Source organism: Peromyscus eremicus, chromosome 15 (assembly GCF_949786415.1).
Source record: "Peromyscus eremicus chromosome 15, PerEre_H2_v1, whole genome shotgun sequence".
Classification (NCBI taxonomy): Eukaryota; Metazoa; Chordata; class Mammalia; order Rodentia; family Cricetidae; genus Peromyscus; species Peromyscus eremicus.
In genome coordinates this window covers 18,489,243-18,513,457 of record NC_081431.1, presented here as the reverse complement: position 1 = coordinate 18,513,457, position 24,215 = coordinate 18,489,243, and the positions used below count along the sequence as shown (strand labels likewise).

The 24,215-nt window shown below is 40.8% G+C and overlaps 1 protein-coding gene across 1 annotated transcript in view; it reads left to right on the top strand.

The window, feature by feature from the left end:
- Sdccag8 (SHH signaling and ciliogenesis regulator SDCCAG8) overlaps positions 1 to 24,215 on the top strand; it is a 200,284-nt gene that overhangs the window by 113,130 nt on the left and 62,939 nt on the right. Inside the window, exons 14-16 of the mRNA XM_059280536.1 lie at positions 9,959 to 10,086; positions 12,151 to 12,259; positions 20,031 to 20,162. Coding sequence (XP_059136519.1) covers positions 9,959 to 10,086; positions 12,151 to 12,259; positions 20,031 to 20,162 — 369 coding nt within the window. The remainder of the gene's footprint in view (positions 1 to 9,958; positions 10,087 to 12,150; positions 12,260 to 20,030; positions 20,163 to 24,215) is intronic.

Here is a 24,215-nt window from a genome sequence, read left to right as displayed (position 1 = left end):
ATTTGTCAACAAATTTAATAGCTACAAATGACTCCAAATCCTCACCATATAATTGCATATCATATAAAATGATATAAGATTTTTAATAGCAACAGGAGTTCTTCAGTAAGCCATATTTTTTGAGAATGATACACATCCTTTATTTGGTTATAGAAATGCCATTGTAATATATATTGATCCTATTAGTGTCTGATTTGAAGTTGTTCACCAGATGAATTGGTTATGAGGAATACCTAAATAAGTTGATACTTTATTGGGGGGGAGCATAAATGCACCAAAGACATCAGTTTACATGGACAAATTATGGATGAAAAGTGGGAATTTTGGGTGATGTGAAGATGCAAAGTCAAAATCATCATCTCACTTATTTATGTAGTAGCAGATTTGTATTCATTTTTAGTGTGGAAATTTGGGCACATGGTGCTGTAAAATAGGCCATAGAAACGCTTTGCAGTTCAGAGGAACTTTGTCCAACAGTCGCTTGCTGCATCAGGCACCCACCCCTGCCCTGGGCCAGGGAAAGTTAACAGAAAAACAGTGAAATGGGCATTTGATGGCCGTTTAGCCTAAGGATCTACCTGTGGTTTCTGCCACATCTAAAGAAGCCATTGTAGAAATTGCTCTTACTATTGCTGTAGTAATAAGTGCTTTGCCTGCTTCTAATGTTGTCCCTTCCCCATCTGTTCCCTCACTGCCGCCAGAGTGATCTTTCTCAAGCACGGGTGTGATCACAACACTCTCCTGCTTAAAACCCTACATTGGCTCCCTATTTCCCTCGGGATGAGGGCCTTAAAAATAGCTTCAGTTCTGGCTCCTGCTTCCATCTCTAGTCTCATCTCTCTTCAATAATCTCCCTCCACCAACTGCTCACTGCTACCCCACAACATATAGACTCCAACCTCCATTTGTGCCAATGATTGCCGTTTTCCAAAGGCACCTGGCTCCCCCTCTTCCCCGGGTCTTTGCACATGCTGCCCACTTGACTTGTCTCAATAGTCTTCCTATTCCTTGGAAGGTGAATTTCTACTTACGCTGTCAGGCTTTCATTGTATAAGCCTCCAGACAGACTCCTCTCTGTCACCAGCCATATCCTCACTCTTGTCCATTCTACCTGAGTGACCACAGAAATTTAGCCCTATTTCAATATTTACTACATACTATTATTTGAGCTTTAAAATAAAAACATTGTTTATTTTGTTGACTAGACTCAAACCTCTTTCAGAGCATGGTGTGTGTCTCTTGTATTGATCCGTCTCCATGCATTTGTGTTTGGCATAAAGTAGTTAGTTGCTCAAGCGTTTGCTGAATGAGCATTACAATAGTTGATTAAACATGAGCTCCCTGCGTCTACGGTAGAAGCATGGAATGGAAGGAGCACTGGACTTGGAGGCAGAAGACAGGTCTAGTTCAACTCTGCTAGTTAACTAGATATGCAGGTGGCTTTGAGCAAATCCCCCTGTGGGGCTAGGGATATGACTCAGTGACTAAGAGAGCTTATTGCTCTTGTAGAAGACTCAAGTTCTGTTCCCAGAACCTACATGGTCAGTTGGCTCACAACCACCTGTAACTACAACGTCAGGATATTTGATATTCTCTTCTAGGCCCACAACCACCAACACACACACACACACACACACACACACACACACACACACACACACACCATACACTCGTACATATAAATACAAATAAATATTTAAAAGAAAGGAAATATCTTAGTGCCCTAAGTTTGAGATCCTTCCTGTTAAACCAGAGTATCTCTTCATACCTCTGAATTCATTGGAAGAAAAGACAGGTTGATGCATCTGACTGTGTCTTGTGAAACAGAAGGCACAGTCATGTGCAGGATGAAGCCACAGAGTCTACGGATCGGTTCTAACTGTAGCTCGAAGTTAGAGCTCTTGCCTTGCCTAGTATGTTTGAAGCCACACACACACAAACACACACACACATACACACACACACACACACACACACACACACACATACACACACACACACACAGGGAGAGAGAGGAGAGAGAGAGATAAATGTGAATAGAATGTATCTAATAGCACCAGGCTCTATCTAGGTATACATGCACCCTCCTTTGCCTTAAAGGTGAGTTCTCAAGTGCTGTAAGAACAGTTTTTGGAGGGAGATGTATTTTCAGAGATGTTCTGTTGAACATTTCCTTTCCTTTGTGTATATTTCTTTGAAAGAAACTGACCTCCTTTTGGTTTCTGCTTTCTTTCCAAGAACTGACTCATGCTTGGATCTGAGGCTCAGATCTCAACACTGCACTTCAAGTTCTGACACAGTTTCAGTGAGGAAAAGGAAAGTAATTTATTGTAGGAAAGATGGGGGATGCCACTGAGGAAGGAGGATTGTGAGACCTGAGGCTTTTCCTGGTTCTTCCTCCCCAGAGTTTTGATGTTTACTCAAATACAAGAATATAGCCACTATTGGCAGTAACCAAGCACTGGCAACAGTCACTTGGTTCATCCCAAAACATGGAAAACACCATGCCGTCTGTTAAGGTTATGATTGGTTTGTGTTGCTATTACTTTGAATAATAATGATGATAAAGCAAAATTAAATTCTTAGTTAACAGGGAATTTTCTCATCACATTTTCTAGTCAGTAAAAAGGATATGTGCATCTGAGTGGATCCTTACAGCATTCCTCTAACAGTTAGTCACTCATTCATCTGTCTATTCATCCACTAAATATTTATTGACTACCCAACTGTATCAGACACAATTTCGGGTTCTGTAGATACATTGAGGGGAAAGCAAGGTCAGTTTTCTCTGTATTTACTTTTCAGGTAGATGTTCACATGCAGTCTCTCCTAGAAGTCTTACCAGCTTGAGGCAGGAAATGTGTTCATGATACCTTTCAGTGTTATTGCAGAGACTGGTATATTTCTTTGTACAAGATATCCACACTAGGAAGAAGTGGTCCCACACATACAGGACAGCTGGGAAATTAGGAGGAACTAGCCTTAGTTTGACCTTCAGGATATGTCACATGAGACTCACATGTGTGGATGACCGAAATGAGACTCATGAAGTCTTTTTAACCCTCTACAGTTTCTCTACATATCTTATAAATGATTGAAGCATAGTAAATCCTGGACATCAGAAGCAGAGAGTGCTGGAGTCGCAGGTTACATGCTGTGGAATAATCCCTTTTTATACTGTGTGAATATGTCACTATGATTGGTTTAATAAACAAGCTGACTGGCCAATAGCTGAATAGGATAAAGTTAGGCAGGAAAACCAAACTGAGAACAATGAGATAAAGAAGGGCAGAGTTAGAAAAGTTGCCAGCTGGACACAGAGAGAGCAGGAGATGAACATGCCATGCTAATAAAGATACCACCATGTGGCAGAATATAAATAATATTCATAAATAAGGAATATAGGTTAACTTAAAATGCAAGAGCTAGTTAGTAATAAGCCTGAGCTATTGGCCAAGCATTTACAGTAAGCATTAATATAAGCCTCTGTGTGGTAATTCGGAAGTAGCTCCCAGTGTGGGAAAATTCTCCCTACAGCTACACTCTTAACTGAGACTGAGGAACTGAGAGAAATTATGTAACCTTTAAGATTCCTTATTTGTAAAATGAAAACAACAACAACAAAAAAACCCTATCTAATGGGTTTGGTAGGAGAGTTATATAAAAGATGATTACATGGAAAGAACTTAGTTTATAATAAACATTAATAAATGCTACCTTATTAAATGGTAAGTCCCTAAGGAGATTTTACAATTTTTGCCTGTTGTGAATGATGAACCTGATATTACAGAAACACTTAATTTTCAACAGCCACACAAATAATAAGGAGGTAGATGCCATTCTCTGTCTTCAGTTCTGTGAGCTTTCCTCATGATATGTATGAGTTAGTCACAAGAATGTGCATAACAGAACTGTAAGCAAATATTTAATTCTAGTAACTGGTATATCTGCTCTGTTGTTAGCAGTTTTGAAACTTTCTGTGGCTTCCAAGTTTGAACAAATCAGTGAATATTTTTAAAATAACAGGAGCCAAGTTTCTCACTATTGAGCACAAAAATTACAGTTATGGAAAGAAGAGAGACAAGATTCTATCTGTGTTATTGGATTATAATTGAAGTGTTCAGAAATTCATATGGATGATGTATGTACACACATACTTACATCCGTATTAATAGTATTAATATTTACACACTTGTATGTTTTATACCCTGTCTTTGCCTACACAGGTGATACTTAGAAACAGTGACTCCACAGTAGTGATGAGCTTGCCCTAGTGACAGATCTCAGTTTGAATGGGACTCCACTACCCAACTCCAGGATGAGTTGAATCTTCAAATAAATAGTCAAAATGGATTATAATACACTAAGTAAAGGAAGAATCCAGAAGTCCAAAGTGAAATCAGTAAACTCATTAAGGAGAAAGGGAAATTCTTCCATCCAGGACAATGACTAACTTGCAGTAACTAATATTCATCAAGAACTATGGAATAGAAAAGTCATTATCATTAGGTGTGGAACTAGCCGGTGAAATGTTGTTATACAATGAGATATTTGAATAATCTCAGCATCTTCTGATTGCCTACTAATTCCAAAGAAGAAAGCCTTAAATTCATAGAGGAGAAGCCTGAGAGAACTCATTCAACCCCATCCATTATGAGGCTGCTTGATACCAGCTCATGTGGTAATCATGTGTTTTCCTTTCCAGCCATCAGGCCAGTGACGTGTCTCTGGTAGTTTAAAACAGGTTGTAGTGAAAATATCTATAATAGATATTGATATTGCTTACCCCTACAAAAGGGAGATTTCTTCCCCAGAACAGTTATTCCAAGCATGTTAATGATACAGACCAAGTGATCAAGGCTAGTGTTACCAACCTGAGACAAAATGGGTATTATGTGTCCAAAATACCTCCTGCACCAAACTCTCGCCTTCTGCTTCTTTCCACATTCCTTCCAGAATAGTTTTTGGCTAGTCAACACGTAGATCGTGCAGTTCTGTTGCTGATGCTCTTTCATGGTGGTGATGATAGCCTCAGGACATGCTAGGCAAGTGCTCTGCCACCAAACTAAATCCCAGCTTCTTTGAAGTTTCTTCAACCAGAGCAGTGTCTACCACAAAGTACTCTATACTATGTTTAAATAAACACCTTGTACCCCCAAGGTATTGTGTGTGTAACAGTGGCATTTCAGATCTCAGAGGGAAGGTGACAGATGTGGTGGAGGGAAGGAACCTTAGTCACCGCCAGCAGGTGGTGTTGGTGACACTGGGAAGTCCATCGTCGACTGAAGGCATATTGTTAAACTTGAGGATTGTCATAATTGAATGAAGAGCTAATGGGTCAATTTAGTTCTGTTACATGTAAATGCCAAGAAAATAGGAACTAATATGGAAAGCAGAATTATAAATATCATCGTGGCTTTTTTAGAAAATATAGTCAGCCAGAACTGTAATTGGAAAAGGTGAGGGAGTTAATAATTGTACACTTGGGTGTTTTTGTTGTTTTGTTTTGTCTTGTCTTTTTTTGAGCTAGCTTTTTCTATCTAGCCCTGGCTGTCCTGGAACTCGCTATGTAGACCAGGCTGGCCTTGAACTCACAGAAATTAACCTGTCTCTGCCTCCTGAGTGCTGGGATTAAAGGCATGCGATAGCACATTGGGCAGCTTGGCTTACTTTTGGATCTTTTCTAGTACCTGCTCACTCTTTTTTATTCTCTTTTATTAAAAAAAAAAATCCTGAAGTGGCAGTGCACACCTTTAATCCTAGCACTTGGAAGGCAAGGGGGGGGGTGCGTTTCTCTGAGTTTGAGATCAGCCTGGTCTACATAGAGAGTTTGAGGCCAGCTGGGGCTAAGTACTGCAACCCTATCACACACAAAAAAAGAGAAAGGGAGGGAGAGAGGGACTGGGAGAAGAGAGGGGAGGAGGGAGGGAGGGAGGGAGAGAGAGAGAGAGAGAGAGAGAGAGAGAGAGAGAGAGAGAGAGAGAGAGAGAGAGAGAGAGAGAAGAAAGCAAGTGTGGGCATGGTGAGCTCATAGATCACAGCTGTGGTAGGTAACTCGAAGAACGAAGGTAGATGTTCCTACTCTTACAGTATTTGCTCCTTTTAAAAGTTAGCTTTTTTGAACTAAATTTAAGTGCAATAAAAGTTAAATTTTCTTGAGACAGGGACTCAAAACATAGTCCAAACTGGGTACAACCATTTCAATGCTGGAGTCATAGCCTTGAGCTGACAAAATGGCACAAGTCACAAACAGTAGGTGTGTAGTTCACCGTGTTGTAAGAAGTGCATAAAGTGTTTGAGCTATCACAGCTGTGACACAGAACCTTTCCTGTCAGCCCCAAATTTCACTCATATCTGTCCCCTGTCATCGGGACCTGGAACGATGAATGATCTTTTGTTGCCTGGGGTTACTAATCTAGATTGCTAAGTACACAAGATTATAACTGTGGTTTTGGTGTCCTGTTCCTCTAAGCATACTGCTTTTAGGGTTCGTCCAGGTGTTGTGTGTACCGTAGCTTCTCCCATTCTTGCTGCGGCTCTAGGTTCTCTCTACCTAGGCTAGCCCACACACTTGATTCATATAGCAGGTAATAGGTTGTTGGCTGTTTCCAGTTTTTAGCCAGTGTGAATATGACTACTAAGAAAGTCTTTAACATTATTACTTGTGTTCTGCTTCACATGATAGGGATAAGTACCAGCTTTGTTAAGTGTAACTGAGAGAACCATCGAGAGAAATCCTGCTGGGGTGGGGCGTGTTGCTGGTTGAGCTGTCCTCGTGATGGTTTCTCAGCTTTCCACACCTTGGTAGCCTTCCTACTTATACCCTTTTCTCATGCAGTATTTATTATGCCATCAACCATGTTCGTCCAGTTTGAAATCCTTCTAGAGTCAAGGGCCACTAAGCCTTGTTTATTTTCACTAAATACAATGCCTCTTATAATGTCTTCCACAAATATAATGATAAATACTTAGTGGCTCATTTGAATTCTTCAGTCTTTTCCTTGGATATCTGAGTGGTTTTTATTAATTCTTTAGGTCCACTATTGCATTATCTCTAGAGTGTTATAAACTATGTTTCCTTGAGCAAAGATAGTTTTATTCCTACCTATGCATTAAAATCATTCACTATGTAACTTATGAGTGGATTTCAAATTGTTTATGGCCCTCAGGGTTTTTTAAAATGTGGATTGTGTTTTTGTTGTTGTTCAGCTTTAAAATGAGAAGGTTACGTGAAAGAAAATGAAATTTCCTTTCATGTCTGACATTCCAAGATTTCATGAGAAGCTGACCTCATCAGAAAGGACTTCTGCAGGGAGAGGGCGGCAGAGAGGGATGGCAAAGTGGGAAGGAGGTAGGAAAAGAGCGGTGTACCACACTTCATGCCACGGCAAATAGCATGCACACCCTCTCAGGAGAGTATCGGTTGTGGCGAGAGTATCTTTTGCCCAGCTTTATGAAAAGAACTCAGCCTGTGGTCCTTTCTCTAGTCAGTTCAGACCGTCACGTGCTGGGCTGGCAGTTCTCACTGCTGGGGTTTGCCATTGTTTATGTTGGGAACCGTTAGTCCATGCTTGCATCATATAATCTCTGTTCTGTTTCTGGCACTGTGAATAATGCCCCCTTTCCCTTCTCAGATACACGTCCAGCAGAGAGTCTTGTAGCCGTCTCATTTCCATGCTCCCAGCCTCTGTCTTGGATTCTAGCTAGTGCTCAGACTCGGACATGGCTACTTACTGAGAGAATGCAGAAGACTCTAAAGTTAGCGGCGTGACTACTGAGGTTAACCTAGTTGAGCACTCTGTTCTGACAAGTCCGAGAAAGTCTTGCCTGCTTACAGAGGACTCCAGTTTCACCTGAAGACTTATCCCTCTTTTGCGTTCCTCTTCCCTTCAATACTCCTCCACCTGCAGCCCCACAACTTAGGCAGGGCATATGAAAAACCAGATATTTAATATGCACTGCCCATTTTCCATGTGCTGAGCACTGAGCTGGGCTTAGGGTAAAGAAAGTTAAGGATTACAAAGGAGAAGACGTGTAAATCAACAGCAAACGCATGATATCACTATAGGATGGCCACAGCACATCTAAGGGCACCCAGGGCTGAGTAGTTGATTTAGGAGAGACAGGAGAAACAAGGGCAGGATTTTGAGGTTTGTGCAAGAGGGCTAGTGTGCATCATGGAGGGGGTTGGGTGGGTGGACCAGGGCATTCCAAGAAGAGGAAGAAACATGTGCAGTGATCCTTAGCCAGAAAATACGTGGTGTGAAGGGGGAGGCAAAAGTAGCCTCGTCTGACTATCCATTTGTTGCGATATACTAGTTTGGAACTGAGTGTGAGACAAGACCTTGGACCACATCCAGGGGGGTGTTGTTGTTAGAAGTACCAGAAGGGACCTTATTTCACATTTAGCATGGACCCCTGATGATTCCATTTGAGTGAGGTGTGGGTGTATTTTCATTCTGGGGCTTTACACTACAACATTACCACATGCATTGACCAATCTCAGTACAGGCTTTCCTTATGTTGCCGTATAATTAGAAGCCAGTGAACTGAAGTTCCACAGCGGTACATAGACTGGTAGTGATAGCTTTATGGAATTGTTTATTTTTAGTTTGGCAAAGGCTAGGCAGTAAATATCTCAATTAGTAAACTAAAGCAGCATGGATGAGAAATGCCCACAAGGAGATCAGGAGTTTGAAATAACTGAGTCACTTAATTGAAGGAAACCCTTGTGTTGCTTCTCATAGAGCTTGAAGAACCCACCCAGCAAGGGTTTCAAATGTTATTTGCAACATACGTACAATGTTGGTGCGACAAGGGTCTTGCCCTTGCTCAGGCTCAACTTGTTTAGGAAGTTCCTCTCTGGATGGGGATGCAGCTGAGGAGGTAGAGTGCCCAACATGCACCAAATCCTGGGGTCAGTGCCCAGACCTCCCAAAGCCAGGAACAATGGTGCGTGTGTATGATCCAGCACTCAGGAGGGAGAAGCAGGAGCATCATCAATCCAAGGTATTCCTCAGCTACATAGCAAGTTAGAGGCCACCCTGCCTACATGAGACCAGGCTCAACAAAACAAAACAACCAAAGGAAGTTCTCTTTTAAGGAGAGCCACTGATAGGGTGCTGTCTTCAGCCTGTGATCCTGTCAGCATGACCCAAAAGGATGTTTTCTTATGAAGCGATGAGGGAGGTAGTTCACGTTCACCTTCCTGTCCCATTCGCAGAGTGCAGCCTGATGTACTTAATGAAAGCAGGCATGTGGTGCTGGCCTCTCCTCTCCGGTCTCCTCCAGTGTATTTGAAGCTATATCTTGCATCTTGGAAGAAAACCAGAAGTAGTCCACAAGGCTTAATTTTAAAATAAATTTTGCTTAAACTAGGAACTAAGTCATGTTCTTCCTAGAATTTCACAATCTTAGGAAATAGTGACCGTTCAGAAGATGAAAGATTAATGAGAGTACAAGACAGAAAGAATAGAACAACAACAACAACAGAAAAGTGTGTGTGTGCTGTGAAGATGCAAAACACAAGGCTGGCAAGACGGCTCAGCAGGCAGAAGTGCTTGTAAGGGAAAAGCCTAAGGGCCTGAGTCCAGACCGCGGGGCCCACATGCCTAACGGAGAAAACCCGAAAACCCACTCCCACTAGGTGTCCACCGACCTTCACACCTGCACACACACACACACACAAATAAAAATAACCAGGTTCCAAACTACAGGTGTTTAGCTGTTATGATTTTGTTTTAATTTTTAAAGCTTCACCCTTTAGTCCGTCTGGACTTCTGGCACATGTGTTCCACTGGATAGTCCTTTGGATTCTCTCTCTTCAGCAGAGTGGAGAGACTGCAGGAAGATTAGCCTGTGCTGCTTTGCTTTACTCCCTGCCTGATGTCTGTGGTCTGTGGGGAAACAGGTCTGTGCACCTGCAGGTTACGTCTCTGCCTGTCTCTCTGTTTTGCAGACTGGAAAAAGATAGCATTCAGCAAAGCTTTAGCAACGAAGCAAAGACCCGAGCCCTTCAGGCCCAGCAGAGAGAGCAGGAGCTGATACAGAAGATACAGCAAATGGAGGCCCAGCACGACAAAACTGGTGGGTGGTAGGGAGAGATTAGAGCTTGGGCACTTGCTCACAAGCCAGGCCCACGCCTTACTGTGAAATGACATCAGGAACACCTGTAACCTTTGGCTGGCCGAAGGGAGCAGATGCTAACTACACCGGAGATTCCGAATTACATATTAGTTAGCGTTTAAAAGAGAAAATGGAAAGTATTGCCCACTGTCTGTTGATTTCAGAGTGCTGCTCTCACATCTGTTGCACCATCTGGATTATGAGTTTATTTACCTGTGTTCAAGAAACGTAAAGCTGAGAGAGACCACAACAAAGTAGAAAAACAAAGGGCTTGTTTTTGGCTGGGTTTTCAGGCACACATGTTATATAAAGAAAATAGCATCAGAAGCTCTGCGGGAAATGCTCTGAGCTTACAGTTAGAGTCTCCTGAATAGCATTGAACAGTTCCCACAGTACACACATTATAGCTACTCTAAAGCCTAATGAGTTTGCCTCAGCATCCAAACTGGAGAAAAGCTTTAGCCATTAATCGGTTCTTAATTCACTGTCGCAGCTGGATGTAATTCAGCGGCTCCAAATTGATATGTTCCTTTATTTAATCTTTGCAGCTTCGAACATTTTTAGCATTTGTATGATTTCCCCACCTCCCCCAATGCAGTCGAGAGTGATGCTTAATCCTCTGCATTCTTCAGCTTCTCACAACTGCTGTTAAAATTCGCTAATACAAGGCATGGACCACAGCTGGCAGCTTGGCTAAAAATCGCCATCTTTCATCACATTGGCACTGTTCTGCAGACTGAGTTGGCCAGTAACTCTTTACCTTTAATTTGAAAGTAAAATGCACTTCGAAAATAGGCAGTTTGATGGGTGCAGTCAGAGCGTTATGTAGTTCCTTTCGCTTTTGAGTTGTGTGTTCACAGACAGTGTTAGTCAAAACAAGACAGTGTCAGTCATTATAATTCCACACCACATACTCCACGCTGATTGTACCATTAAAACAAAAGTTTAATTGATCCTGTCTCTTCCAGAAAAAAATGTTGCTTAATTTTAGTGCCTTGATTTATTTTGCTTTGTATGCTATATGATTTTTTTCGTGACCATTAGCTTAAGTTGAAAAGGAAAAAAAAAATACTTACAGATGAATTTCACAGGATTTAATGCATATTATATTTAATGGTATAGTAAAAAATGATTCCACCTATTGGTAACAAATGGATATTCTGTTCATTAATGATTTATTTACTTATTAAATGATTTATTTACTTATAAAGGCAGCTACCATGCTGCCTCACATAGTTTCTTCTCAGCATTTAGCCAGAAGAAAGGAAAATCCTCAAGATTTTATAGATTTTTTTTTTTTTTTACTAAAACACAAAGAGGAATTCATAGGAGAAATTGTCGTTTGGCCACAGCAGAACCGTCCTGGTCCAAGAGTCTTGGGCAGAATCTGAGGGTTGGGTAAGGCTTTAACGGTTAAAATCGTCTTTAAAATCTTTTATTTTACAAATAAATACAAGTCACATTCTCTTGAGTCCCTAGCCAGAGCTTTAATGAAACACATACTATTTAAGTATGTCTGGTTCTAGGGCAGTTGTGTAGTTTCACCTCATAACTGGAGAATGTGCAGGTTCCAAGGGGTAAAATATGAGAGAAGAACTGTCGAGCATCAACTGCAGTGTAACAGAGAATTCCTCGGTTTTAGTTTCGAATTATCTGGTTGTGAGAATTTTTGACACTGTTTATAGTAAAATTGTCAAAATAAAAATATAATATCTTGCATACTTCAAAGATATAAGCATTTATGACTTCATTTGAGATATTTGACAGTTTACGAGCATGCTAAAATGTTACACAAGCTGATATGATCAAAATTATTCCGGGTGTACAAATATATTATGAAAACAAATGCCTCACAAGAGTCAGTGTCCCCCCAGTGATAAGTCCTTGCACTCAGGACCCTGGCAGTGGTCTGGTGGCTCTAGGCAGGACGAAGTGTTCTGAAGCACTTAGCACTCACTGTGCATTGGAAGCCTGCAGAGCAAAGCCATAAACATCTTATATTGGTGGGGTTATTGTTATTTCTAGAAAATGAACAATATTCGTTGCTGACCTCCCAGAATACATTTCTGACAAAGTTAAAGGAAGAATGCTGCACATTAGCCAAGAAGCTGGAGAAAATCTCACAAAAAAGCAGGTAGGTGATTGGGCAATATTATAGAATATTCTCAGAATACTGTTTATTTGATAGCTAAAATTTAGCCTTAAAATTGCATTTTATACACTGTAATCTAACTTTAAAATTAGTCATCTGTTTATGTAAGTTTTCTGTGAAAACAGTTTTCTATATAATATTTTTGTGATTGTCCATGTAGACAACCTTTCAGTCCCAAGGATGGACTCCAGGGCCTTGTGCACAGTAACCAAGCACTCTTCACCTAGCTCTACCCACTCCCCAACTTTGATTTTTTTTTTCATGGTTATGTATACTTACTTACATGGCTTTTATAATGTTTAGACTTTAAAACCATGAAAGTTTAGGAACAAAGGCCAAAATAACCATTACCATAATAAAGAATACAAATACGTCAAGCAGTTTTACAATCTTATGTCGATATTGGTAATGCATTTTGATCTATTTCCACAGTTCTTTGGGAACACACAGAAGCTGTCTTTAATGCTAATCATTCTGGACATTGAGGAGGCAAAGGTGCTTGGAATAATACATACTTAACTCTCACCACAGCACATGACAGTAATTAGCTTCTTTTACAGATTGAAAAAAACATAATTGTTTGAATAGCTTGTGGGTGGGAGTTTTTGCCTATGTATTCCTGTTACCAATGTCTAGAGTCTTAAGTCTGTGATGATATTTATACATGCTATTAAAGAAAGTTCAGACTTGTTGGATATAGTGACTTGACTTGCAGTCTCAACTCAGCAGGCAAAGGCAGGGGGATTTCTTGAGCCCAGGAGTTCTAGGCCAGCCTAGGCATCATAGCAAGAGTCTGCCTCTTAAAAGAGAAGAAAGGAGATGAGAGGATTGCTCAGTGACAGTATTACTTGTTGGAAAGGCTAAGAAGGAAAAAATTAACCTTTCAGTCCCTGAGGCAAGTCGACATTCTTGGGATGTAATAGTTAAACTGAGAGCCAGAGCTCACCGTACCAGGCCCTGGGCTCTGGTTTTCCCACTTTAAGTCAGTCAGTCATACCCGGGACGAGCCTAGTGAGCCTGCACCTCAGCATCTCTCAGCGACTGCTGCTTTGTGCACTGATCATGTTCCTTCATATCCGACACATAGATGGCACCCAATGCATATTTATTGAATGAATGATAAATGAATAGAAAAAACAGGTGTGCTGCTCCCCTCCACATGCTGGTCTATTCTGGTGCCAGCCTGTTCCTTTGTGGGTGACAGGCAGTCTCAGGAAGGAGCTCTTTCGATTCAGGAGGAACTGGACTTGAATCCTGCTTGTCACTCACTCGGCTGTGTCTGTCTGTGATCTTGACTACGGAGCCCCGTCTCCCTGTACCTCAGCTTTGTCAGCTGTGAAAGTACTTCTCCAGCCATGGCACAGGGTAGCTGTGGGATTTAAAAGGACATTTAATGACAGGATGACAAGCACCCATACTGTGTACTGTCACACCCCTCGACAAACAGGGTGTTGGTTGCCGGACTGACACCATACCAAAATCCACAGATGACAGATGCTCATGTTCTTAACATAAAATGATGTGGTAGGTACATGGAATCTGCCTGTATTCTCCCACATATTTTATTTTTTATGTTATTTCCTATTTTTGTGGTGTTAGAAATGGAACCCAGGGCCTAACACATGCTAAGCCAGTAGTCCAGCACAAAACAACACTTTAACCCGTCTCCCATATATTTGAAATCACCTCTAGATTACCTATAGTGCCTAATACAATGCAAACACTATGTGATTAGTTGTTAAACTGCACTGGGTACAAAATAACCACCGGACTGTGCGCCTGCCCAGTACGGACCCAGCGTTTCCCTCTGTGGTTGGCTGAGCTGCCGAAGAACCCACAGCTGGGGAAGGCAGCTGGAAGACCCAGCATGGTGCCTGCCCACCCCGCAGTAAGGAATGGGGGTACTCTCGCAGCACACGCTCCATAACTGGGCAAGATCTGAGCAAGATTTTCTAATGGCCAAAGTCTGTTTTGCGATGAAAGTATCTGTGGGCCAAACAGAACCAAACCGGAAACTCCGGAGCTCATGACTTTGTGGGGCAAGCTCTGACACCAGGTTCTGCGTCTTAACCCATGAATTCGTTCAAAGCCAAGGCCTTACAAGTGGTAAACAATAAATTGTTCTATTTTGATACTTTTTATGTTTTTCATAAAACAGTATTTGAAATAAGTTGTGTTTTTCAGGTTGTGTGTGTTCTTGTCAGCCCCACCTGGTTTCTCCCCTGATTTCCAAGAAATTAAGACATTTTCACCCTTTCTTTTATGTCCCATTTGACATTCCATTTTGATATTACCTTCTGCTGTGAAACCAGCTATAAAGCCCAAAAAACTCAGAATGTTTCTTTTGAAATAAGAAAAATAATGTAATAAGACTTATCACTTCAGGGCATGTGTCTATGCACGCTATGCCAAACTTTTGGATAAAGAACTTCTGCTGGCCTCTGAAGTGAGGGCTTCTTAGCTTCTAAAGTTCTCTCACTATAGAAACTCAGTCTCCAGAATAATTGTTTAATCCATGTAGTCATTTCAGTTTCGGTTTTTCTCAAAGTACTGTAGGAAAAATTTTAATGAAAATAAAACATGATTTTTTTATTATAAATAAAAAATATTTCCCCCTTTCCTTGCTAAAATTTCTGTAAGCATTTTGTGTTGTTCAGAATGCCACTCTAAACAAATGGACTCAGCATCAAAAATACGCTTTCTCACTTACAGATCTAGGCATTTGACTAGAGCCCATCACTAGAGAAGCTGACAGTCTGGGCTCTTCATGCCCACACACCCTGCTTCTCTGCCCAGTCTCCTGCAAGGCTGCCTTCAGAAAATGTACTGAAATTCCGTGTGTGCGTGTGTGTGTGTGTGTGTGTGTGTGTGTGTCTGTGTGTGTGTGTCTGTGTGTGTGTCTGCTGTGTGTGTGTGTGTGTGTGTATGTGTGTGTGTGTGTTGTGATGCATTTTCTCCCAGAGTAAACTGTACACTGCATTATGACAGTGACGACTGCATCTGTCTCGGGAGCCTCCGTGACCATCACAGTGTGGTACTCTACACTGTGCATATAGTGGTGCCTAAGACCACAAGCGTTGTGAGTGGCACGCCCCATTTAAAATGAGGACTGAAATCCTGGTTCATACTTTACATCTTTTATAGCTTGTTTTTGATCACGAGGCAAAAGAATTGATTCCCTTTTGTTTTTAATTGACACTAGGCAGACATTCTGGCTGGTTTTAGTTGAAGTGTAAACTTTAGCCCCTTCCCTCTGTATCCTCTAGTACATTGAGAACTTACATAATTATGAGGTTGTTGAGGGAGGTAAATAGATAGACTTAAATATCTTTCATGCAATTTATTTTTCTTTATCAAAGTGAAGTAAGTATTCTCTCTCCCTAGAAATTTAGGGAAAATCCACATTAAAATGTACGGTTTGCATTATGGTTGAAAACCTGGTCTGGGAAGCCCTAGGAAATGCTGGGCACTGGCTGCAGATGAGCCTGTGCCCAGGCTGACGGAGCCCTTACATGGTGGGCATGAAGCACACTTTGTCCAGGTCTCAGTCTCTCTCTCCTTGCACGCTGGGAGGAGAGGAATGAGCACAGAGCTGGGTCTGTGTGGTTTTGCCTCCCTCAGTTGACTGTCGCTGTCACTTGCTGGGTTGCTAGGCCGTGGATTGATGTCTAGCACTGCCCATTGTGTATTTGTGATTTGCGTTTTGTAATTAAGAGGAACAATGGGAGTCCATGGGGTCTCGTTATATATAATGGTTGGTTTAATTTGTTTCACTTCTATCTTGTTAATTGTAAATTGATCATTAAGATTTGAATTCTGATCTGTCACCAGGGTTGTGAGTATTGAGGCTGGAGTAATGGTCCTGGTTTTAATCACTGATGATGAGAAACAAATTTTATAATCTTGGTACATATTGCAGTTCATATATTTTAACACTGTATTTTATGGTGTTATAAATATTGTTAAATGACTTTTAGTGTAGTTTTACTATGTGGACTAGAATGTATAAATTATATTACTGTTTTGGCAGCAGTAGGTATCCAACTGTGTGAGTTTAATTGAAGTAAAAGAACACACACCCGGTTGAACTATTTTTTTCTCTTTGCATGTTTAGATGATGTGAGGTTGGGCTGCTACAAAAATTATATTCTACAAAAGGAGACTGACATTGACCTTCTTTTTGTTAATTGTTACCAAAAGTCAAACCAGAATCCAAAAGAATAAAAAAATTAAGGTGTCATATTTTTCCTTTAAAAGCAATTATCATTATAATCTGAATTATAGTAGTAAAATGTCTTCCATTCATGCAAATGCAATTACACGCTATAGCTGCTACATAAAATGCAGGGGAAGTTCATGTTTCTGAAAAGCCAGAAATTACCTACATTTCTATGAAAATGAATTAGAGTCATTTTTCCTTTTATATGGGAGTAGGGTAGATATGGTTTTCTGTTTGCTCTTGTCACTTTGCAGACCACTGGTTGTATTACTATATTGTCAGCACCACCCAAATGAAGAACGATGTATGTACACATAGAGCGAAGCTGTATTGTGTGACAGAAGCTGGTGGGCAAGTTGCCATTATAAATAAAGGGGGGAAAATCCCAAAGTATATAAGGCAGAATAGTTACAATAGCACATATTACAGTAGCCTATACTTTAAAAATAACATTTATGTTCCTGTGCTTCCTGAAGACATCTCACTGTAGGAAATCATAAAGAAAAATTTAGGAAACATTTTCCTGTGACATTGCTATCTCAAGAAAATCACTGCTATTTTTTATATGCTTCTTGTCAGTCATTTTTCATGTGTATGTAAATGTGTCCTGTACAACAGCTTCTATCATGATAGGTTCATGCAGTCTATGCAGTTTTACACCTGCTTTCTACCTGTCTCCTTAATGAACATGTTTCTCTGTCAGTGAATACTCCAGAAACAAGATTGCAATCAATCACTTGTTCGTGTTCATTCGATGTTTATGACATTTCCAACTTTTAACTACTGTAGTAATAATAGAACTATAACTTTGTACACAAATTTTGATGACTCTTTTAAAAGGGAATTGTTACTTCAAAAGCCAGACACACTCTTCAAGGCTGCTAATGTGTATTATTTTGCTTAGGTGTTGAATTAAATTCTTCTCAGTACATATGTCCCTATATAAATATGTGACAGCAAAAATTAAAAGGTTCAAAGAAAAAAGGATGACCATGAGCATTGCACCATGGGTAGAACTGTCCCTTCAGAGCTGGACACATAGGATAAGAGACCCCCACACAGAACTGGCCATTGCTAGCCTTAAACAACTCGTTCAACTGCATTTCCCTCACAGAGAAAGGAAATTCACAACTACTTCCTAGGGTATTTGAGAACATCAAAAGATGGATTTGGTACAGAGTAGGGATGAAATAAATATTTGACAGTAATATCAAATATTATTATGCATTTGTTCAAATGGTAATAAAATTGACCATTTTATAAACATCATTTCATGTTTTGCCTTCTAGGGAAATTTTGCATATTTCTTCTGTTTTTCAGAACAGAAAATTTGTTGGTTACAGCACTTTAATGGTGTCATCTGTCTGATTTTCATGAATATTTTTGTAATGTTTTGTTTTTTAATTAATAAACTTTTTAAGGGCAGTTTAGGTTCACTAGTAAAATCAAGCAGTAAGTACAGTCCTGAGTGTGCAGATCCTCCCTCACCAGGACCCTTCCCTCCCCGCCCTACCCCATCAGTCCCAACTTCACCAACAGCCGTGACCTTCTCAAAACGTCCCCCTTGTTCCTGTTCACCTTTCATTTTGCTGTTAAAAATTGCTTTCAAAATAACTTTTAAAATATGAGTCCATTGTAAAACTTGATAAAATAAGAAAAATATAGACAAACAAAAGGGAAAACATTCTGCCATCCAGAAATTATCAGTATTAATATTTGGTGAATGCCCAAATAACTTAGTTGTAAAGTAGAATTGCATTATGCATGCTGATTTTAATGTTTCCCCTTTCTTATCAAAATATTACATTTTAGGTCAATTAATAACTTCTATCATATAAGCAAGATAGCCAATGCCCTGTTGGTAGAATTCTTGATCAAATTTCCATGTATTGTGTTTAGACAAAGATTCTCTCTATAAGGAGTACTATGGTGATTATAAACATAAACATATGGCTTTTCAAATATATGATTTTTTTATATGTGAACGTTTTATATTTTGATATTGTCTATTTTTCTTTGTGCTTTTCTTTGAAAATGGCACCTCTTTTCTTGGAAGCAGCCTGAGGCTAGGTGTGGGTTCCTTTCCATGGACTTTATTTTATTTTATTTTATTTATTTATTTTTGTTTGTTTGGTTTTTGAGACAGGGTTTCTCTCTGTAGTTTTGGTGCCTGTCCTGGATCTTGCTTTGTAGACCAGGCTGGCCTCAAACTCACAGAGATCCGCCTGGCTCTGCCTCCCAGAGTGCTGGGATTAAAGGCGTGCACCACTGCCACCGGGCCATGGATTTTATTATTTTCCTAATCTGGTTTAACGACATTTTTCCTTTTGGGATTTATTTCAATATATGACAGGAGATGCTAGTTTGGGAAGAAATACTAAATTCAAATATTATTATAGCTTCTAGATTACTTTTGGTATTGTGTGTGATTTTGAATGGATAGACATGAGTCATTTATTCAGGGATGTGGACTAGTTCAATCAATGAGGGTTTACTCATAGCAGGAGAGGCAAATGCAGAGAGAGTACCTGAGCTGAGCTTAAAAAGGAGCTGAGCCGTATTCTGTCTTATCTGGAAACCAGTGAGAACGGTGAGGCATAGAGCACAGTTGAGAAAGGGAACTCTGAGGAAATGTCTGGGTGAACAGAGGTGGTTTCACAGCCATGCGGAGTTGTGCAAAGTGAAGGTGCTGGTCTGAGCAGGCTCCCTGCAGTGTGCAGCAAAGATAACAACAAAGGGAGGGTGGGCTGAACTGGCATTGCTCCTCCCCTGCCAGCATCCTGGACTTTGGGATGAACAGTTTGTGGGGTAAGATTTCCCCTAGCAAATCCAAAGTCTTCCTAACTAGAGCAAAAGGCACCCTTGCATAATAAAGCAGTCCTTTCTGGGGAGGGAACTAACTTCATGTCAAAAATGTTTTTGATTAACTTAAAAATGACTTACAATGTAGAGAAATTTAACTGTGGCTTTGACCTGATGAGACCGTGTAGGCATGAGGAGATGGTGTCAATGCTGGCGATTTGGTTTTTAAAAAGGACACAGCTTTCCTTGGATATCTTCCTGATCTGCAAATGTTTAAGAGTTGGGATTGTCATCTAAGACACTGAAGATGTAGTTTATGTCCGGAAAGACATCAGCTGTCACCATGGAGACACCTGGGGATTTGGGTCTGAGTGCAGGTCATCCTCCACTCCTGTTACAGCCCTGACTGTGTGCGGTCTAGGAGCAGGGTGGAAAAGGAGGGAAGACAGTGCTTTTCAGAATATAGACTTCTGTGGTAGGTCGGTCCCTGTTGTAACTAGAGTTCGCTCAGATCTCTACAGTGCTGTATCTGCAGTCCCTTTGATGCACATACTCTTCTACGCGGCATTTTGAATTTGCTGAAATATTTTCTTTGATATATAAAATATTTTTCCTTCATTATTATGCCTTGAGTATAGAGTTTAAGAGAGTGCAAAGGTTTGTACAATAAAAATACAATCTAGTAAGGTGACTCTTGACCATCTACTGTTTCTGTGTTTCTACCCCCTCTAGATCAGAAATAGTTCGCCTCAGTCAAGAAAAAAGATACATGTGTGACAAGTTGGAGAAGTTACAGAAGAGAAATGATGAACTGGAGGAACAGTGCATCCAACATGGGAGGGTTCATGAGACGATGCAGGAAAGGTAATGAGCGTCTACATTACACACTGAGTGTGGCAGCATCACAGACAGGAGAGTTCCTGTGGAATAAGTGGACATTAGGATTGTTAAACTAACCAGCTGTATGCTCAGCACATAATACTTTCCTATAGTTTTGCTTTTGATACTTGAGGTGTTCTCATTACATGCAGAGAAAGGCACACATTCTCTTCCACTATTTTCTAAAGATAACAGCCTGGAATTACTATAGAACAGTGGAGGAACCACCCCCCTTTTGAGTATACACTGACAGTATCATAGCATAACAAGATTCAGACCTTTCCTCCTAGCTAGTAGGCTCTAATATATGTAAGATAAAGCATGCAGTAGCTGGCGTAGAGCCTTCATTGAGGCTGCACTATGCAGTAAGTAATGCTTCTCTAAGCAAGTCGGTTAGCATGTCTGAGCTTCCGTGTCTTTACCACATGCTGTTGCTGATGATGCTTTTATCGCAAGATGGAGTAAGTCACTGGCTCATATTAGCCACCTCCTTGGGACCACCCGTGGTGCCACTCTCTTTTCTGGAGACGGAAACTCAGTTCACAGGGAGTAACGGGTTTGTTCAAAGTCACATACGGAACACATGGTAGGGTTCAAATTTAAATCTTGAGTGGTTGATTCCAAATTCCTTTTCCCTTTTGTATAGTATTTGGTTGGTGTTTTATTTTGTTGTAATAAATATAGACCCCTTCTATGGATATACCATTTCTAAACTCTGGTCATAGGATTCCCCCCAAGATAAAATCTGTGTATTTTGTAGCAACAGTGAGTAGAATTCTGTAGACTTGGACTTGGGTACTGAACAGCTACCAGCTTTCTTGTGGAGATGTCTTCATGCCTTCCAAGCTTCCATCTCTACTCCGTCCTCCAGAGACCTGTGACTTCTCTTTTTCCATTGATATAATTAGGGGAAAGTGGAAATGTATATCAGTTGCACTTCTTAAACTTAAGGTAAACAGCATTGGGGGAGATGGTGGTGCTATATGTTGATACCTTGACGACTTGCTTTTAAGTAGAGGGGGGCCAGCCCGAAGGAGGACTGCCTTCCCCTAACAGCATGTTACAGTACACATAGACCTGCAAGGAATTAGCCATTCTTTCATTAACTCATGTGATATTTACTTAAACCCAGATACTCTTCTATGTTAGAGGTCAACAAACTTTTGGTTTTTTCATAAGGGTCCAAGGAGTAAATATTTTAGCCTTTACAAGCTGTGTGTGTGTGTGTGTGTGTGTGTGTGTGTGTGTGTGTGTACACATGCATGCATGTGCGTCTTTTACACTGGCATATTGCTCTTCAATTCATAAACTGCACTCATGTTCACTGCGATGTGCCTTGAGGCAAATCTGGAAAGGAGCTGCTGTTGTTATCTATTTCCAGATGGACACTAAGGCCTGGAGAGGGAAATGTGCTAACTGGAGGTCAGAGAGCAAATGAATGATTGGTCTCTTCAGCAAATACTTATTGATTACCACTATGTGTCATGTGCTACGAGGTATCCATCACGTGCTGAGAACAAAACAGCAAAGCAGATACGGCGCTCGCTCCCTCTGGTGGAGCTTGCATGTTTCTAGGGAAACTGAACTTGGGAGCTAGGTCTAGGCTGGAGGAAGAACTGTCCCTTGGTTTGTGGAGAATATTTGAAACCTTTAGGGATAAATGTATCTTTAGGATGAAGTAGTAAGAAGGAAGGAAGGGCCACTGACCCTCAAGAGCAGCCATACTTTCAAAAATAAGGTTAAAAACCAACAAAAGAGGTTGCCACAAAGCAACCTGAGCAATGCATGGAAAGGACTGCTACTCACTCTGCTGATCAAACTGCCTTGGGTAGAGGAAGCATTCAATCAGATGCCAGCCACACAGTAAGCCAGAAAATGTGTTAGCCTTGGGACCATGCACATCACCAGTTAAGTCTGCAAGAGCAGTTGTTGGTGCAGAATAGGTGCAGATGGGAGATTAAAGGGAGTTGAAAGTTAGAGCAGTTTGAAAATCTGAAATAGCCATTTATCACTTTTTCATGAAATGAGATGCAAGGAAATACGGAAAGCCAGACCAGCCAGCTCACAGTGGGGCATGTACTGGGAGCATGCACATTTTAGGGCAAAGAGGCTTTTGTCTTAAGTTAGAGTAGATGTAAATGCATTGGATATTGTTATTGTAAAGCTCAACAAAGTTTCAGTGTTCAAGAAAGAAAATTAGATTTTTCCTCTGGAGTGAACATAGTCTTGAAACTTCATGTCAAAATAATGGCTGTTTTCTTCTCTGTTTTAAAGTGAGTCCCTAGTCACGTGTTCCTCCTGGAAAATAAGCAGGATGCAAGCCCCTCGGTATGCAGGAGGATCCAGGCAGTCAGTAGGGTTCTGCAGAAGGCTGTGTTCTCTCATCTGGCCACACACTGTCTCCAGCCCCAGCAGACCTGACTGTGCTGTGAGGCCATCCTGTGCTGCTTTCTTTCTGGATAAGTGAGCAGTGTTGAGCAGTGTGCGTAAAGCCTCAGAAGCTTCCGATTCTACAAGCTAATATGAGGTTAAACTTGGTAATTCTGTAACCGAGGGGTCATCTGTGTGAAACCCCCACATTATGCTATGCTAATGGAAACTTCATTCAAAAGCCACTGTTAAAAATAGAAAATACAATATTGGATTTTATGTAATGCAGCGTTTGATTTTGTAGAATTAAGACTATTCACAATTTTCCAAGAAGTACTTAAAATCTAAACCTGAAATTATAATCTGTAATCCATCATTTTCAGACAAAAGAGGACTGCTATAAAAGTATCAGATTATATATTCAGAAAACAAGAATTCCAAAAAATTCAGCTATTTTAATTTGTTTGATTCTATAATATGAATTTAATTTCAATTTTGACATTTTAGGATATGTTTTGGTGCTAAAATGTATTTTATGTTATTTGCCAATCATGTCCTTTTCTTATATAATTAATCCATTAAGCAATATATATAAAATAGTGACATTATTTATGAAATAGGAAATTTTATTATATATTTTCACATTTATGACTATTTTAAACGATTTTTTTTTACTTGAAAGTTCCCTGCTTGTGGTATCATGCCATAATAAGAGAATGTTTTAGCAATCCCTAGGAAATTCTCAAAGCTGTGTTTCTGTGAAAAGGATTTGAGAGTCTAGAAAAATCTGAGGATGCTGAGTTAGGAAAAGAGGCAAGTTTGTGCGGGTTCTGAGAGTAGACAGGTGTCAAAACACAAGCGTTAAGCAGGGATTAGTCTTGGTCTGTGGGAGCCTCCTCCCCAACCCTGCAACTGCAGGACAGCCTGATGGCTTTACTGCTGTGGTGGGTTGAGGCCAGACCCATTTACTGTGTGGTTAGTGGGGATTGTGTCCATTCTGTACCTTGTTCACCAAGGGATTCATGGGTGTGATGGACCGACCTACTGTGCTCACTACTGTGCTTACCGGTCATCTTCTGTACTTGGAGCAGGGTGCTAGTCAGCTCTCCATCACTCTAACAAATGCCTAAAATAACCACTTTATAGGAAGAAATGGGATGGCTTGGGCTCAGAGTGTTAAAGGTTTCTGTCCCAAATCAGCTGATCCTGTTGCTTCGGGCCTGTGGTGAGGCCCCCGTGGTGAAAGCACTTGACAAAGAAAGGCTGCTTACCCCATGGCGGGTCTTTTTAGTAAGCTTGTCATCATTGTGACAAGATGCTCAGAATACAATTTAAAGGAGAAAAGGCTCGCTTTGCATCCTGTTTTTGGAGGCTTCAGTCTGTCTTTGGCTGGTTCCATTGCTTTGGGGACTGAGGTAAAGCTAAACAGCATGAGAGAGTATGGCTGAGCAGCAGAGAAGGCCAGAGCCTGAGGCAGAATGTAGCCTTCAAAGACATAGGCCTCAGTGACCTAGCCCTATAAAGAGGCCCCACCCCCAGGCAGTCTGTCATGAGGTTTGCGCTCTGCTGGCCCTGTCACCTTGCCATAGCGCCACCAACCAGTCATTAAGCCTTCAACACATGAGATCTGGAACCTTTCAGATCTAAATTATAACAATGAAGAAATGG